This window comes from Staurois parvus, unplaced genomic scaffold, assembly GCF_062004578.1.
Source record: "Staurois parvus isolate SC_StPar_1 unplaced genomic scaffold, SC_StPar_1.0 ptg000165l, whole genome shotgun sequence".
Lineage (NCBI taxonomy): Eukaryota > Metazoa > Chordata > Amphibia > Anura > Ranidae > Staurois > Staurois parvus.
This window is the reverse complement of record NW_028317961.1, coordinates 8,492,941-8,510,162: the sequence shown is the minus strand read 5'-3', so window position 1 is coordinate 8,510,162 and position 17,222 is coordinate 8,492,941. Positions and strand designations below refer to the sequence as shown.

At 43.2% G+C, this 17,222-nt stretch overlaps 1 protein-coding gene across 2 annotated transcripts in view; it reads right to left on the bottom strand.

The window, feature by feature from the left end:
- Positions 1-1,290: 1,290 nt before the first annotated feature.
- The window catches only part of TBPL1 (TATA-box binding protein like 1), a 47,859-nt gene continuing 31,927 nt past the window's right edge, over positions 1,291-17,222 (bottom strand). For both annotated transcript variants that reach the window (XM_089676192.1, XM_089676193.1), the window contains exons 5-7: positions 10,133-10,236; positions 9,959-10,053; positions 1,291-1,955 (exon numbers count right to left, since the gene is read on the bottom strand). In XM_089676192.1, the coding sequence (XP_089532318.1) occupies positions 1,876-1,955; positions 9,959-10,053; positions 10,133-10,236 (279 nt within the window). In that variant the 3' untranslated portion in view covers positions 1,291-1,875. The remainder of the gene's footprint in view (positions 1,956-9,958; positions 10,054-10,132; positions 10,237-17,222) is intronic.

Here is a 17,222-nt window from a genome sequence, read left to right as displayed (position 1 = left end):
ATAAATCCAAAAAGAAAAAAAGTTAAATACTTCTCTCACTATAGAGGAGGCATCCATCACCTAAGGAAACAAAAAAAACTGGTAAGTGCTGGGAGTGGGAGGGAGTAAATGGAGGTTCTAACAGCTCTGCTTTGTCAATGTCCAAGCACCTGAATTCACTTATACAGCCCAGTTATTTAAGACTATGCCTGTGTCCTGTACCACCTTCCTAGGTGGACAAAGCTGAGAAGGGCAGGTGCCCAAATCCAGGACGGCCGGTGCCATAGCCTGCCCCACAGGCCACAAAGCTGCCGCCCTAAATTTTCAGCTGGCAAGACCAAATAGTGCACCCACCCACGGGATGGCCCAGCGGAAACCCTGGCCTTGAAAGGTGTGCCAACAATGTCCCCAGCTCATGGCAAAGAATAGCAACATTTAGGGAACCGGACGGAGCCTACACCTCAAACGCCCCCCACTGGGCATCTACCCAACAGAAACAATGACGGGAAGGCTGCAGTAAACAGCACCACTGCCGCACCAGCAGGTTACCACAGGACCGCCAGGAAATTGGATGCCCATCAAGGGGCCCCAGTGAGGGAGATAATACGCATCCCGTTCAAGCGAGCCCCATGTCCCGGGGAGGGAAGGGGGTGGGGTTAGCAAGTGAGGAAGACCATCACATGGTTTGGAGGGGAGGAGTGGACAGTGCAGAACTGACCACCCCAGGAAGTACCCGCACGGCACACTGCATCTGAAGAGTGGGCATCTACTTACCGATCCAGCGGTGTGTGCAGGTAAGGCTCCCATGATAGATCCTCCTCTCCACCGAAGTGGGGGACTGTTGACCAGGGTAACACTTGGACACTGACTGCAGGCACCTGGTCATATGTGTCCCCATGAGGAGTTTCTCTTGCTGGCTGGCCCAGGGTGGGCATGTTGCGGCTGCCCAGCGATTAGCTGTGAGCGCTCATTGGCCAGACTGGGTTGATCACTGGATCTAAAATATCTAGCCCATTGTCGCCCAGCCTGGCTGTTGATTGAAAATTTCCTCCGGAATAAAAAACCCAAGAAAAAGAAAATGGCTATGGAACCACAGGTACCAAGTTCTTACTTTTCCCTAGGCAGAAAAAAAACTGGTTTGCCAATAACAGAGAGGGGGTTTTATGCCCAAAGAGGACTGCCCATAGGAGGGGCGAGGTTTTTTTTTTCCTGCCTAGTGTCCTACTCCTGTAGGGGTGCTAAAAAACCTTGTTTGGTCAAGAATACAGAAGAGAGGCTGTGTCTGTTAATGAACATAAGAGGGAAAAAATAAACATTTTATGCAAATTCATTTTATTAAAAAATATTTACACAAAGAGAAAAAAAAAAAAAAAAAAAAGGACATGTGCTATGAGAAGAAAACATTTATAAAAAAACACATTCAATGAGTGAGAAGAAAACTTTTACATTTTCTTTGGTGCCCATATAAAATAAAAATTTAAAAAAAAAAAAAAAAAAGGGAGGAAAAAAAAAACAAAAACAAAAAAAAACGTAAAATACTATAAATAAACCACAAGCTCAAACAAATGATTTGCATTAGTGCACATCTTAACAGATCTTTCCATATGAATGCATGGGAATTACTTCACAAATAAATAGCACAGATGTTTAAAAGCAGCATGTCCACATCTTGTAAACAGTCCTTTCCTAAAAACACAGAAATGTCTCTGAATCCACAAAGCGGCAACACTGCGACAGACAACAGGGTAAAAAGAAGTGTTGTCCCTCTATTGGTCCAATTTTCTTTGATCAAGTTACAAGTTTCCGTTTTTAATTTTTTTTTTTTTTAAAAAGATGCCTGGGTTTAAAACCTCAATCCATGAAGTGGTTAAAAGGGATGGGCCTCAGAGTGGTTATTTACAAAATTTCTTTTCTGCTTTCAAACACAAAAGGGTAAATTTGCTCCACAGCAGTGGCAACGGATTTCACATTTGGACCTGCAGAAAAATAAAAAAAAATATATAATCAATTTTTATGCAAAGAATGCCATAGTACTTAAACATTTTATTTACCTGGCACATACACAGAAAGGCTCCATTCACACTTGTGCAACTTTTCATGCGACTTTGGACACAAAGTCCCATGATAAGTCGTATTTCAATGGAAGTTGTTCAAGTCTATGCAACTTAAAGGTTCCTACACTACTTTGATGAGACAGTCATGTGTTGAGTGCCATAGACTGCAATATAAACTCCCAAAAGTCGCATCTTAATGTTATCAATTCAACAGCTGTGCAACAGGCAAAGTCCCATCCACGTAGCACCCATCCAAAGTTGCATCAGAATTGTACCAAAGTTGCATAAAAGTCACAATGGAAAAATCGCACAACTTTGTAGTTTTACAGGTGTGAATGGAGCCTAACACTGCTTACTCAGAAAAATAAAATAAAAAGATGCAAGAAGTCATACCAACTCTCCCCTGCTATTGAGATGGCCGAGTGAAAACTGGTATAAAGACTGATTCTTGGCCACGAATGGTGATTTTTATATATATATATATATATATATATATATATATATATATATATATATATACATACACATACATACATACACACACACAGCGGGGAACAGAAGTATTTGAACACCCTGCAATTTTGCAAGTTCTCCCACTTCGAAATCATGGAGGGGTCTGAAATTCACATTGTAGGTGCATTCCCACTCAAGAGACAGAATTAAAAAAAAAAATTCAGGAAATCACATTGTATGATTTTTAAAGAATTTATTTGTCTTGCACTGCTGAACATAAGTATTTGAACACCTGAGAAAATCAGTGTTAATATTTGGTACAGAAGCCTTTGTTTGCAATTACAAAGGTCAAACGTTTCCTGTAGTTCTTGACCAGGTTTGCACACACTGCAACAGTGATTTTGGCCCACTCCTCCATACAGATCTCCTCTAGATCTGTCAGATTTCGGGGCTGTCGCTGAGCAACACGGAGTTTCAGCTCCCTCCAAAGATGTTCTATTGGATTTAGGTCTGGAGACTGGCTATGCCACTCCAGAACCTTGATATGCTTCTTACGGAGCCACTCCTTGGTTATCCTGGCTGTGTGTTTGGGGTCGTTGTCATGTTGGAAGACTCAGCCACGACCCATCTTCAATGCTCTGACTGAGGAAAGGAGGTTGTTGCTCAAAATCTCACAATAAATGGCCCCATTCATTCTCTCCTTAATACAGTGCAGTCGTCCTGTCCCCTTCGCAGAAAAGCACCCCCAAAGCATGATGTTATCACCCCCATGCTTCACAGTAGGGATGGTGTTCTTGGGATGCAACTCATCCTTTTTCCTCCAAACACGACAAGTGAAGTTTAGCCCAAAAAGTTCTACTTTGGTCTCATCTGACCACATGACTTTCTCCCATGCCTCCTCTGGATCATCCAGATGGTCATTGGCAAACTTCAGACGGGCCTGGACATGTGATGACTTGAGCAGGGGAACCTTCCGTGCAATGCATGATTTAAAACCATGACGGCGTAGTGTTCTACCGACAGTGACCTATGAAACTGTGGTCCCAGCTCTCTTCATGTCATTGACCAGCTCCTCCCTTGTAGTTCTGGGCCGATTCCTCACCTTTCTTATCAGTGATACCCCACGGGGTGAGATCTTGCATGGAGCCCCAGTCCGAGGGAGACTGACAGTTGTCTTTAGCTGCTTCCATTTTCTAACAATTGCTCCAACAGTTGATCTATTTTCACCAAGCTGCTTGGCGATTGCCCCGTAGCCCTTTCCAGCCTTGTGGAGGTCCACAATTTTGTCTCTGGTGTCTTTTGACAGCTCTTTGGTCTTGCCCATGGTAGTAGTTGGTGTCTGACTGACTGTAGGGTGGACAGGTGTCTTTAAAGAGCTCAGACAGGTGCTACTAAGTTAGATTAATGAGTGGAGTAGAGGTGGACTTTTTAAAGGCACAGTAACAGGTCTTTGAGAGCAAGAATTCTTGCTGTTTCTTAGGTGTTCAAATACTTATGTTCAGCAGTGCAAGACAAATAAATTCTTTAAAAAAATCATACAATTTGATTTCCTGAATTTTTTTCTTGTTAATTCTGTCTCTCGGAGTGGGAATGCACCTACAATGTGAATTTCAGACCCCTCCATGATTTCTAAGTGGGAGAACTTGCAAAATCGCAGGGTGTTCAAATACTTCTGTTCCTCACTGTATAGACTGATCTCTTTGAAATTAGACTGATTCTTGTTCATGAGTGAAAAATGATATGAAGACAGATCCTTGCCCACAAGTATGGATGCTATGAAGACTAATCCTTGGCTCATGAGTGAGGAATGGTATGTAGAATGATCCTTACTTATAAGTAAGGAATAGTATGAAGAAGATGGCTTCTTGCTCATGAATAAGCAATGGTATGAAGAATGATCCTTGCTCATTAATGAGGAATAGTAGGAAGAGATATCCATGCCCATGGGTAAGCAATGGCATGAACACGGATCCTGGGGAATGATACTCATGAGTGAGAATTGATATGAAGAAGCTTGATCACTGCTCATAATTAAGGAATGATATGAATACTGCTTGCCAAATATGCACCAGTCTACAAAGAAATGCATTCCCTGAGTAATGTTGCACCCCCAACCAAAAGAGAAACACTATAAAATGCTACATTTCTAAAACAATTCAAAATCTGATAACCATGCAAAATAACCTTTTACATTTATAGTAATAAAGTTTAGAAACTGTTTCCATTTGCATTGCACCTACACTGGCCCCACAAACACTGTCCCACTTTGCTCCCTTGTTCTTGTAATGAAGTTGCCATTTTTCTTCAGGACTTTGTTACGTAGTACCAGTCCTACATACATTTGACTTAAGGGAGAAATCCAACAAGCACCGCATTGCATAGTGGTATTCACATAAGCTCATTAAGCAACAGTGCATTCCTCAGCCTGACAATTGTCCTGAAATTTTGTCATATCTGAAATTGATTGATGTAAACAAAGTAAAAAAAAAAAACACACACACATTCTAAAATATCAAGTATACCATAGCTGGCTTTTTTTTTTGTTTAAAAAGTCTCTTACCATTTTATGCCCTCTATCATCCATTGATGCACCTCCCTGCTAATAGTGTAAAGGGAACAGTGCCATTATTTCTGATTATATGTTCAACTCTATGTTGTATGTTTAGTAAGCAGAGTGCAGCGGTTTAAAAAGTTGCAACGAGGAGTGTAGATGATGTTTTCCACTTCTCACTGCAGCTCAGTGAGAAGCTGCCATTGATTCCAATATAAGCGGCTAGTTTAATAAGAGTCATGTAAGCAACTCACTGGCCATTTGTTTAATTTATCTCATTCCCTGCTTCTCCACCTCAGAGGTGACTATAGCAAGTAGAAAAAGAGGGAAATGACTGTGAAGAGGAATCAGGGAGACCTGTCGATCCTTCTCTTCCTCTCACCCTTTGCAATCCTCTGCTTCCCTCCTCTGCCTTTCCTGCCAGTAATTGCAGACCCTACCTGCCGCTGTAACCCCTGCTCGCTTAATTCCCCTTCCCCCCAAGGCAAGTTGATGCCTTCTCTCCAACTGTTTTAAACTACATTTTTGCTGACAAATGTGCTGCATTGAACGCAGTTGCAAGGCATTTGAGGTGCTCACACTGCATGAGGGACAGTGTCAGATCTGTCCTTGCAGCCGCTGCATCCCAACTGACATGATAGGACTGCCTGCGCAGAACACCTGTGAATCCCCATGATGCAGGTAAACATGGCCCTCCATGGGTGTACGCTTTAGTACAACCCATGTGAACGAGGCCTTAGTTGGAATTTAGGAGGAATTTTGTAAGTCATGCTGTGTTTATGTGTGCAAATAAGGATTTTAGTGGTTTTTAGTAAAAATAGCAGATTTGATAAACACCTGCACAAATATGGCAGCACCTTAAAACTCTGTAGCACCTTCTTTGTATTCTACTGGTCCTAAGCTTTCAGAAAATACAGTGGGTATAGAAAAGAATCACCCCCTTTTCAAATAATCACATTTTGTTGCTTTGTAGCCTGAAATGAAGATAGACACAGTTTTTGTTTTCTCCAGCTGTATTTTTTCAGTGCAACGAATAACACCCAAGTGAAAGATATAACACCAACATGTCAGGGAAAAAAAAATTCAAAAACAGAATCACCGAGTTGAAAAAAAGGACCACCCCCTCCTAAAAATGACTCGCAAACTAAATCAGGTGTAGCTAATCATCTTCTCAATGGAACACAAGGCCATTTGACTTAACTGATCAGCTGTGGACATTTTGATTAGCTCAGCATGAAAAGAGCTTTCCTGTAGCATCTCCAGGATAAAATTTGGATGCAAAAAAAATTAAATCAATGCCTAGAAGCACAGTGAAGTCTATTACAGTTGCAAGAAAAAGTATGTGAACCCCTTGGGATTACGTGGAGTTTTGCATGAATTGGGCATAAAATGTGCTCTGAACGTCATCTAAGTCACAACAATAGAAGAACACAGTCTGCTGAACATAATACTACACAAACATTACATGTTGCCATGGTTTAATTGCACATAACATGTAAACATTCACAGTGCAGGGAGGAAAAAGTATGTGAACCTTTGGACCTTATAACTGGTTGACCCTACTTTGGCAGCAATAACCTCAACCAAACATTTCCTGTAGTTGCAGATCAGACCTGCACAACGATCTGGAGTAATTTTGGACCACTCCTCTTCACAAAACTGTTTCAGTGTAGCAATATTCTTGGGATGTCTGGTGTGAATCGCTCTCTTAAGGTCATGCCACAGCATTTCAATCGGGTTGAGGTCAGGACTCTGACTGGGCCACTCCAGAAAGCGTATTCTGTGCTGTTGCAGCCATTGTTTTGTTGAATTACTTGTATGCTTTGGGTCATTGTCCTGTTGCATCACCCATCCTCTGCGGAGCTTCAGTTGGCAGACAGATGGTCGTACGTTTTCCTGCAAAATGTCTTGATAAACTCTGGAATTCATTTTCCCATTAATGACAACAATCCGTCCAGGCCCTGAGGCAGCAAAGCAGCCCCAAACCATGATGCTCCCTCCGCCATGTTTTACAGCGGGGATGAGGTTTTGATGTTGGTGTGCTGGGCCTTTTTTTCTCCACACATAGTGTTGTGTGTTCTTCCCAAACAACTCAATCTTGGTTTCATCTGTCCACAGTATATTTTGCCAGTAGTGCTGTGGAAGATCCAGGTGCTCTTTTGCAAACTTCAAACGTGCTGCAATATTCTTTTTGGACAGCAATGGCTTCCTCCGTGGTGTCCTCCCATGTACTCCATTCTTGTTTAATGTTTTCCTTATTGTTAGCAGGTGCCAGAAATTTCTGTAGGTCTTTAGCTGACACTCTGGGATTCTGCTTTACCTCATGCAGCATTCGGCGCTGTGCTCTTGCAGTCATTTTGACAGGACGACCATGCCTAGGGAGAGTAGCAACAGTGCTAAACTTTCTCCATTTGTAGACAGTCTGTCTTACCGTGGACACATGAACATCAAGGCTTTTGGAGATACTTTTGTAACCCTTTCCAGCTTCATGCAAGTCAACAATTCTTGATCGTAGGTCTTCTGAGAGCTCTTTTCTGCGAGGCATGGTTCACATCAGACAGTGCTTCTTGAAACCAGTAAACCCAAAACAGGTGTGTGTTTTTTAAGGGCAGGACAGCTGTCAGCAACACATCCAATATCATCACACTGATTGGAGTCAAGGTTGGCTCACTCCTGGCTCCAATTAGCTCTGGGAGAAGTCATTAAGCTAGGGCCTCACATACTTTTTCCTCCCTGCACTGTGAATGTTTCATGTTATGTGCAATTAAACCATGGCAACATCTAATGTTTGTGTAGTATTATGTTTAGCAGACTGTGTTCTTCTATTGTTGTGACTTAGATGACGTTCAGAGCACATTTTATGCCCAATTCATGCAAAACGCCACGTAATCCCAAGGGGTTCACATACTTTTTCTTGCAACTGTATTAAGAAGTGGAAGGTATTTGGTACAACACAGACCCTCCCTGGATCAGGATGTCACTCCGAACTGGATAGAAGAGCCACAAGGAAACTGGTCAGACAGACTACCAAGAGGCTTACTCCAACTCTGAAGCAGTTGCAGGAATTTGTGATAGAGTGGTCATTGTGTGCATGTGACAACAATATCACAAATTCTCCACAAATGTGGCTTGTAAGAAAACAGCCACTCCTCAAGAAAGAATACATGCAGACACAACTGAACTTTGCCAAAACGCACCTTGAAGATTGTGAGGCCACATGAGAAAAGCTGTTATGGTCAGATGAGACTAAAATTGAATTATTTGGACTCAACACTAAATGATATATGTTTGGCAGAAATCCAATACAGTTAACCATCCAAATAATACCATTCCTAGAGTAAAGCATGGAGGTGGTAATATCCTGTTATGGGGGTATTTCTCTGCATGCAGCAGGGACTGGAGCACTTGTCAGGATAGAAGGTAAAGTGGATGGGGCAAAATACCGTCAAAATCTTCTGACCTCTGTCAGGAAGCTATGAATGGAAAGAACGTTTAAATTCCAACATGACAATGACCCAAAGCACACAGCAAAAATGACCACAGAGTGGTTGAAGGAGAAAAAGGTGAATGTCCTTGCAAGGCCTAGTCAGAGCCAAGACTTAAATCCCATTGGAAATTCTGTAGATTTTCTGCACAGAAAAGTGGGCAAATATTATATATAAATAAAAGTCTAGATGTGCAAAGTTAGTAGAGACATATCCTAACAGACTAAAGGCCGGAATTAAGAGCAGAAGGTGGTTCAACAAAATACCGACACAAGGGGGTGATCCTTTATCCAACTCAGTGATTCTGTTTTTAACATTTTTTTTTCCTGACATGTGGGTGTTATATATTTCACTTGGATGTTCTTTTCCAGTAAATTCTCTTAGATTGTAAGCTCCAAGGAGCTCACCCTCCTAACCCTCTTGTATTGAACTGTATTGTTGCTGTATTGTCTCCCGTTATATTGTAAAGTGCTGAGCAAACTGTTGGCGCTATATAAATCCTGTATAATAATAATAATAATAAAATACAAGTGGAAAAGAAAAACTGTGTTTGTCTTCATTTCAGCCTGCAAAGCAACAAATGTGATTTTAAAAAGGGGGGCGATTCTTTTCTATCCCCACTGTATATGGTTTGGGGGGTCTTTTACAAACTCTAAAAGCTGTAAGTGGAAAACGAAAACCTTTAGATTTTTGGACAAAACATGATACAGTTTTGCGTAGTTCAATTTTCGTGATTTCGCAAAAAAGCGCAATTTACAATTTAAAAAAAAATTATGTTATTTATTAGCTGAGCACAGGCTAAGCTTTTATATTTAGTAGGAATCTTGGAAAATCTGCTTGCTGTGTTTTTATCTGCTAATAATTAGTGTATTTTTAGTGAAAATATTGGTCTGGTAAACATTTGCGCTAGTATGATGGGGCCCTAAAAATCAGTAGCAGTACGTGTCATGTGCTTTCAGAAAATTATATGGTTTACGGAGTCTTTTACAAATGCTGAAAGTTGTAAGGGAGAAATAAAAAAACAATGGAAAAATTGCAAAAATGGTCCGGCCACCTGAGTTTAAAAAGTGGAGTGCAGGGCCTGGCAGCAAAAGGGTTAAAAGGATAACTGTGACAAAGTATAGTAATCCTTTAAATTCCATTCAGATAAATCAGAGGCAGCCAGGAATTAATCCAAAATGAGATCCAGTTTGTAAAAGTACACAGCGCAATCACATTTGACAGTGCCAAGAAAATGAACGCAATTGCGCATAGCCAATAGACAGAGAAACCTGAAATGCATACTGAAGAAAAAGCTCACCAGCACAGAGCTGCCATTTTTTCACCTGAGTTTGCTATAGTACAGGCACTAGGACCACATTCTTGAATACTCCTTTTGGTTCACAACTGTATTAAGCGTACAAAAGAATATGTGAAAAGTGTCATACAAATGTTACCTGTTACTGTAATACTTCCAGTTGAGAAAATCTGTAGTGTTGTTCTTAAAGTCTTTATTCTATAGCAAACTGCAGGGTGAAGTTCAGGTTCATAACTGCATAAAAACACAATATTTAGCATAAACGTAGCATCCGAGTGAGTGAGGTGATATATAAGAAATGAAACACACCTACCTTGCATTGGGGCGGTTTTTCTTAGTAAATTCTGGGAGTCTTATTTCAAATGGCATATTACACACTGCCAGCACATTGACAACTTTAAATTCTGTAAATTTTACCTGTTATACAAAAAACAAAGATACAGTCAAAGAAGCAACATTCATTATTAAAGCATGTGTGCACATATATGTGAAGGCAGCTAATACTATAAGCAATGTTCCTATTCTCTTAATAATAAAGATGTGTTATGAAGTCGCGTAATAAAAGGTGCCTTTATAAGCTGAAAATACTTTTTCATGCACACTAGGTGTACATCTGAAATCCTCCCCAAATATCCTGGTTTACACCCCACTGCAACAAAGGCACTTCTAATTGGTGCCCGTATTCCAATGCATTCTGTGATCCAGCAGATGTGTTTAAAAGAGAAGTATGGGCTTAACAAAAAAAAAACAAAACAAAAAAATTTATACTTACTTCGGTGAATGCAGCATCTGTTCCTCACCAGCTCTGCAGTGAGAACTGAGTGATTAAACACTGCTGATTGCTCAGTTCTCACCTCCACTCTGAGCAGAGAGCTGTGACAATCAGTCTCCGGCTCTCTGCTCTGCCCCTTTACCTTCCTTTCAAAATCAACATTTTCTATGGGACACTATATTACAAAACAGTTCCACAAATGCCGATCATTGATTGCAAACAAGATTTGTTAATTTGCACACAATATTTTTCCTAACAAATTCATTCAATACTATGTTGCAAAATTGAATACACCCCAATGAAAGTCTTAGAAGAAATTTTAGACAACAAAATCCTAATTTACAAGAATTCAACTACAGGTGAGTCTATTTATTCATTAACCTCTTGTCCTCCTGAGGCTTTACCCCCTTCCTGACCAGGCTAATTTTTGCTTTAACTGACAATTGCGGTCATGCAACGCTTGACCCAAATGAAATTTATGACCTTTTTTTTCCCCACGAATTGAGCTTTCTTTCGGTGGTATTTGATTGCCTATGAGTTTTTTTGAGAAAAAAAAAAACTATATTTTTTACTTTTTGCTATTAAACATGTCCAGTAAATTTAAAAAAAAAATCCCAATACGTGTAAATTAAATGGTTTACGTGAAAGTTTTAGCGTTTACAAATGGCGGTATAGATACTGGAATTTATTTTTGTCTATTAGTCATGGCGGCGATCAGCGACTTATAGTGGGACTGAGGCAGGAATTCTGACACTGGGGGGAACTGACTTGGTGTCAATGACATCAATACAGTGATCAGTGCTTTAAAAAAAAAAAAAAAAAAAGCACTGGCACTGTACTAATGGCACTGGGCAGGAAGGGGTTAACATGAGGGGAGATCAAAGGGTTAACTGTGTGCTGAGGGTGTTTTACTAGGGGGCTGTGTCAATGTGCTTCACTGTAAGCACACAGCCATCCAAAGCTAGCTTGTTAGTAAACAAAAGCGTCTCCTCCCCGTCGGAAATAACCGGGCTCCGGTGAGTAGTCAATGGCTGGGACCCGGTCATTGACAGCCGTGGCCGCACATTGCAGCGTGGGTAGGGCACACGTGCGCCCCCTACCTGGGAGTGCAAAATCACACACACGTGATTTTGTGCACCCATGTTGTCCTGTAGCAGTAGATCTGCTATAGGGTGGACGGGAAGCGGTTAAACAGGTGTCCAGCAGATAGTTGCTTATAAAAGGGTGTTACTTAAAGAAAACCCCTTCCCATTTCATGATGTCAACAAAGGCACCACATAGAAGAGAAATGTCACAAGGCCCGAGAAAGAAAATAATTTCTTTACATAAGAAAGAGGAAGGCTACAAGATCAGCAAAGCTTACTGTAGCAAAATGTATCCAAAAGATAGAACTGCAACCATCTCACAGAGATGTCCAGGCCGTCCATGGAAGATAACACCTCGACAGGAGCATCTTCTGATGAGAAGGGTTGAAGCAAATCGCCATGCAAGTTCACTGCAGTTAGTTAAAGAAGTAGAAAGCCAAACTGGGGTGATTGTTTCCCATAACACAATACAGCGTACACTGCAGAGGAATGGCATGCATGGGTGTTGTCCATGAAGGAAGCCTCTCCTAAAGCTCATGCACAAAAAAGCCCACCTAGAATTTTCCAGGGCCATGTTGAAAAAAAAGACGACTACTGGGACTCTGTACTCTGAAGTGATAAGACCAAAATAAATGTTTTTGGAACTGATGGCTTCAAAGCTGTATGGTGTCACAAAGGTGAGGAGTAAAAAGAAAAATACATTGTGCCTACAGTGAAAAATGGTGGTGACAGTGTCCTTCTGTGGGGCTGCATGAGTGCTGCTATTGTCGGGGAGCTGCAGTTCATTGATGGTATCATGAATTCACAGATGTACTGCTCTATATTGAAAGAGAAGTTGCTACCATTACGCCGTGCTCTTGGTTGTCGTGCACTTTTCCAAAATGACAATGATCCAAAACATACATCTAAAGGCCAATGCTGCACTTCTGAAGAAGAACAGGGTGAAAGTGATTCAGTGGCCAAGTACAATGGATATAAAAAGTCTACACACCCCTGATAAAATGTCAGATTTCTGCGATGTAAAAAAAAAAATGGGACAAAGAAATAATTTCAGAACTTTTTCCACCTTTAATGTAACCTATAAACTCAGTTAAACAACAAACTGAAATATTTTAGGTGGAGGGAAGTAAAAATAAAAAACTAAAATATGGCTGCATAAGTGTGCACACCCTTAAACTAATACTTTGTTGAAGCACCTTTTGATTTTATTACAGCACTCAGTCTATCAGCATGGCACATCTTGACTTGGCAATATTTGCCCATTCTTCCTTGCAAAAACATTCTAAATCTGTCAGATTGCGAGGGCATCTCCTGTGCACAGCCCTCAGATCACACCACAGATTTTCGATCAGATTCAGGTCTGGGCTCTGGCTGGAAGCCTGAAGGTTTTGTGCCAATAGTAACTGGTATTTGGAGCTGTTCATAATCCCCTCTACCTTGACTAAGGCCACAATTCTAGCTGAAGAAAAACAGCCCCAAAGCATGATGCTGCCATCACCATGCTTCACCGTGGATATGGTGTTCTTTTGGTGATGTGCAGTGTCTTTGCACCAAACATATCTTTTGGAATTATGGCCAAAAAGTTCAACCTTGGTTTCATCAGACCATAACACATTTTCCCACATGCTTTTGGGAGACTTTAGATGTGTTTTTTCAAAATTTAGCTGGGCTTGACCTCAACCTGATAGAACACCTTTGGGATGAATTAGAGCGGAGACTGTGAGCCAGGCCTTCTCGTCTGACATCAGTGCCTGACCTCACAAATGTGCTTCTGGAAGAATAGTCACACATTCCCATAGACACACTCCTAAACCTTGTGGACGGCCTTCCCAGAAGAGTTGAAACTGTTATAGTTGCAAAGGGTGAGCCAACAAAATATTGATCCCTACGAACTAAGACTGAGATGCCATTAAAGTTCATGTGCGTGTAAAGGCAGGCTTCCCAATACTTTTGGCAATATAGCGTATTTGGTATCTATTTACTCAGCACAACCTAATTTTTCTACATGTTACCAAAAATCAAGATGTATATTGTGACTGCATGAACTAAAATTATATTTTTTTTTTTACTGAAAATATAGGATTTGATAAGGCTCCAGCAGCAAGAGGGTTAACACACGTTGAACATTATTTCATCAGAACCATATTTCCAGGTGTTACAAATTAGGTTACCAAAGAGTAGCCAAATTTCTCAATGAGCTTTAATCAGCAGTGTAGCCCTAACCTAAGCTTTGACTTTCATACTTGCATATGGATTTGAACTCCTGGAACACATTCTGCAGGAATACCCAACTAACAGAGGTAAATGAGGCATATACTGCTCCCTTAGAGTCCATTCACACTTGTGCGACTTTGGGGTCTAAAGTTGCATGACAAGTCACACTTCATGTTACCCAATGAGTACCATTCAAATCTGTGCGACCTCAAGTCACAGTGAATTGAGAGCAGTTCTTGAACTACTTTGGTACAACTTTTGATGTGACTTTAGTCCAGTGAATGTAGTCAGATCATAATCGCACCACAGGTCACATCAAAGTCTCTCTGGAAATTGTGTCATTATGAAGACGCACTAATGTGAATGGAGCCTCAGGGTGCTTGCTTTTACATAGCTGATACAACAGGTGTACTTTAAAACCCAACTCCAGGGAAAACTTTTTTTTCAGGATCCATAAGAAGTTGTCAGGTTTTTATTGCTGTGTGCACCTTGCTGGAGATATTTCATCTCACTTACTGTCTATGTAACAGCATAGAAAATTAGGGAATCTACTCAAAAGTGACAGGACAAACAGTAAAAAAAAACAAAAAACTGGCAGATGTTCTAATTAGAGATGAGCGAAGAAATGAAAAATTCGATTCGACTGATTCGGCGAATTCGTGGACAATATTCGATTCGAGTCGAATAAATTCGCTGTGAATTTAACTTAAAAAAGGGTGTTTCTAGGCTTCAGAGAGACTTAATATTAGTGCAGAACACTGTACCTTTAATTTAAATGCCCTTGGAGTCTGCTGGGGAAGAGAAATAATACTGTCAGTCAGTATGACATGCAGATGAGTGCCGTCGATCTTAGAATCACCGCACACTTCACTCATTTGGGCAGTCACGGGGCCAAAACCAGAGTGTGGAGCCACAGTGTGGCGGTGGAGGCAGCAGCAATGGGAGGCCATACAGCACCCTATGACAAAAATGGAAACCACCAGCAGTGTGAGGAGACCTGAAAGTGGCACATGGCAGAGTGTGGCGATAGAGACAGCAGCAATGGGAGGCCGTACAGGGACCCATGACACACTCTGGACCTGGCAGCAGCATGAGGAGGCGGTACAGGGGCCCATGGCAGATTACGGGCCTGGCAGCAGCATGAGGAGTCGGTACAGGGGCCCATGGCAGATTACGGGCCTGGCAGCAGCAATGGGAGGCCGTACAGGGACCCATGACACACTCTGGACCTGGCAGCAGCATGGGGAGGCGGTACAGGGGCCCATGACAGATTACGGGCCTGGCAGCAGCATGAGGAGTCGGTACGGGGGCCCATGACACACTCTGGACCTGGCAGCAGCATGAGGAGGCGGTACAGGGGCGCATGACAGATTACGAGCCTGGCAGCAGCAACTTGGACAGGAGGACGTTCAGCTTCTGCACCGTCGGGTGCGTGCTCGCAAACTGTTGTCTCTTGGAAACGGATTCCAAGAAAGACTGCTGACGGAATCCGTGAAGAGGAGTAGCAGGAGAAGGAGCATCTGAACGAGCGGAATATGCCAACAAGCGACAACAGTGGCCCATGACAGATTACGGGCCTGGCAGCAGCATGAGGAGTCGGTACGGGGGCCCATGGCAGATTACGGGCCTGGCAGCAGCTATGGGAGGCCCGTAATCTGCCAGCACCCTATGACAAAAAATGGAACCCACCAGCAGTGTGAGGAGACCTGAAAGTGGCACATGGCAGAGTGTGGCGATGGAGACAGCAGCAATGGGAGGCCGTACAGGGACCCATGAGAGACTCTGGACCTGGCAGCAGCATGAGGAGGCGGTATAGGGGCCCATGGCAGATTAGGGGCCTGGCAGCAGCTATGGGAGGCCCGTAATCTGCCAGCACCCTATGACAAAAAATGGAACACACCAGCAGTGTGAGGAGACCTGAAAGTGGCACATGGCAGAGTGTGGCGATGGAGGCAGCAGCAATGGGAGGCCGTACAGGGACCCATGAGAGACTCTGGACTTGGCAGCAGCATGAGGAGGCGGTATAGGGGCCCATGGCAGATTAGGGGCCTGGCAGCAGCTATGGGAGGCCCGTAATCTGCCAGCACCCTATGACAAAAAATGGAACACACCAGCAGTGTGAGGAGACCTGAAAGTGGCACATGTTTGGGGCATGATTCATGGCGGATTTAGTCAGTTGTGTCAGGAACTGGTGGTTTGAAATCCAGACTAATCCACGCCTGATTCATTTTCACAAACGTGAGTCTCTCCACACTTTGGGTGGACAGTCGTGTCCTCCGCGGAGTTGCAATACCTCCTGCCGCACTAAACACGCGCTCCGATGCCACGCTACTGGCCGGGCATGACAGCCTTTCAAGGGCAAATTCAGCTAGTTGGGGCCAAAGGTCAAGTTTCGTTGCCCAGTAGTCAAGGGGATTGTCTACCTCGGTTGGCAGGGTGCTGTCCAAGTAGGCCTAAGCCTGTTGTTTGAGGTCCTGCTCCAGGTCCACCTGATGCTGCTGCTGCTGCTGCGGCTGGTTAGTAGTTTCCTCACTGCGCTGGTGAAGAAAGCTACTCATCATCGACTGCAGACTGAGGCAGCCGCTGCTGGTGGAGCTGCCACTGCTCCTACCACCCCACCCCTCCCCTGCTGCCATGGCAGCGGAACACGAGCGCACAGGGCCCACAGTGTCTGAGGATGGACGTTGGCGCAGACAGGCAGAGACCAGCTGACTACATAGGTGTTTTTTATAGTACGTTATTTTGGCCTCCCTCTCAGCAGGTGTGAAAAAGGCCACCATTTTTGAACGGTAGCGAGGGTCCAACAAGGTGGACAGCCAAAAGTCATCCCTCTGTCTGATGGTTATTATTCGGCTGTCGCTACGCAAGCAACCGAGCATGCTATGGGCCATTTGTGCCAAGGAATGCGAGGGACTCCCTGCCTCCATCTCCACAGCATACTGCCACGGTGCGTCTAGGTCCTCTGTCTCCTCTTCCTCCTCCTCTACCAGATGCTCCTGCTCCTCCACTCCTGTCCGCTGAGTGGAAAAACCACCCATTTCACTCAATAATTCCTGAGCACCAATGTCCTCCTCTACCTCCTCCTCTTCTTCCAGTCCTGCCCCCACAGGGGCCATGTGGCGTTGAGATCTGTGCGCCACGTCTACCGCACCCTGACCAGCCATTGTTAACAGCATTTGTTCCAGGACGTGCAACAGAGGAATGACGTCGTTCATCCCATAGTCCTGCCGACTCACGAATAGCGTGGCCTCCTCAAAGGGCCTGAGCAAGCGGCAGGTGTCACGCATGAGCTGCCAATGGCTGACATCTAAGTTACACATGGAGTACCTTTA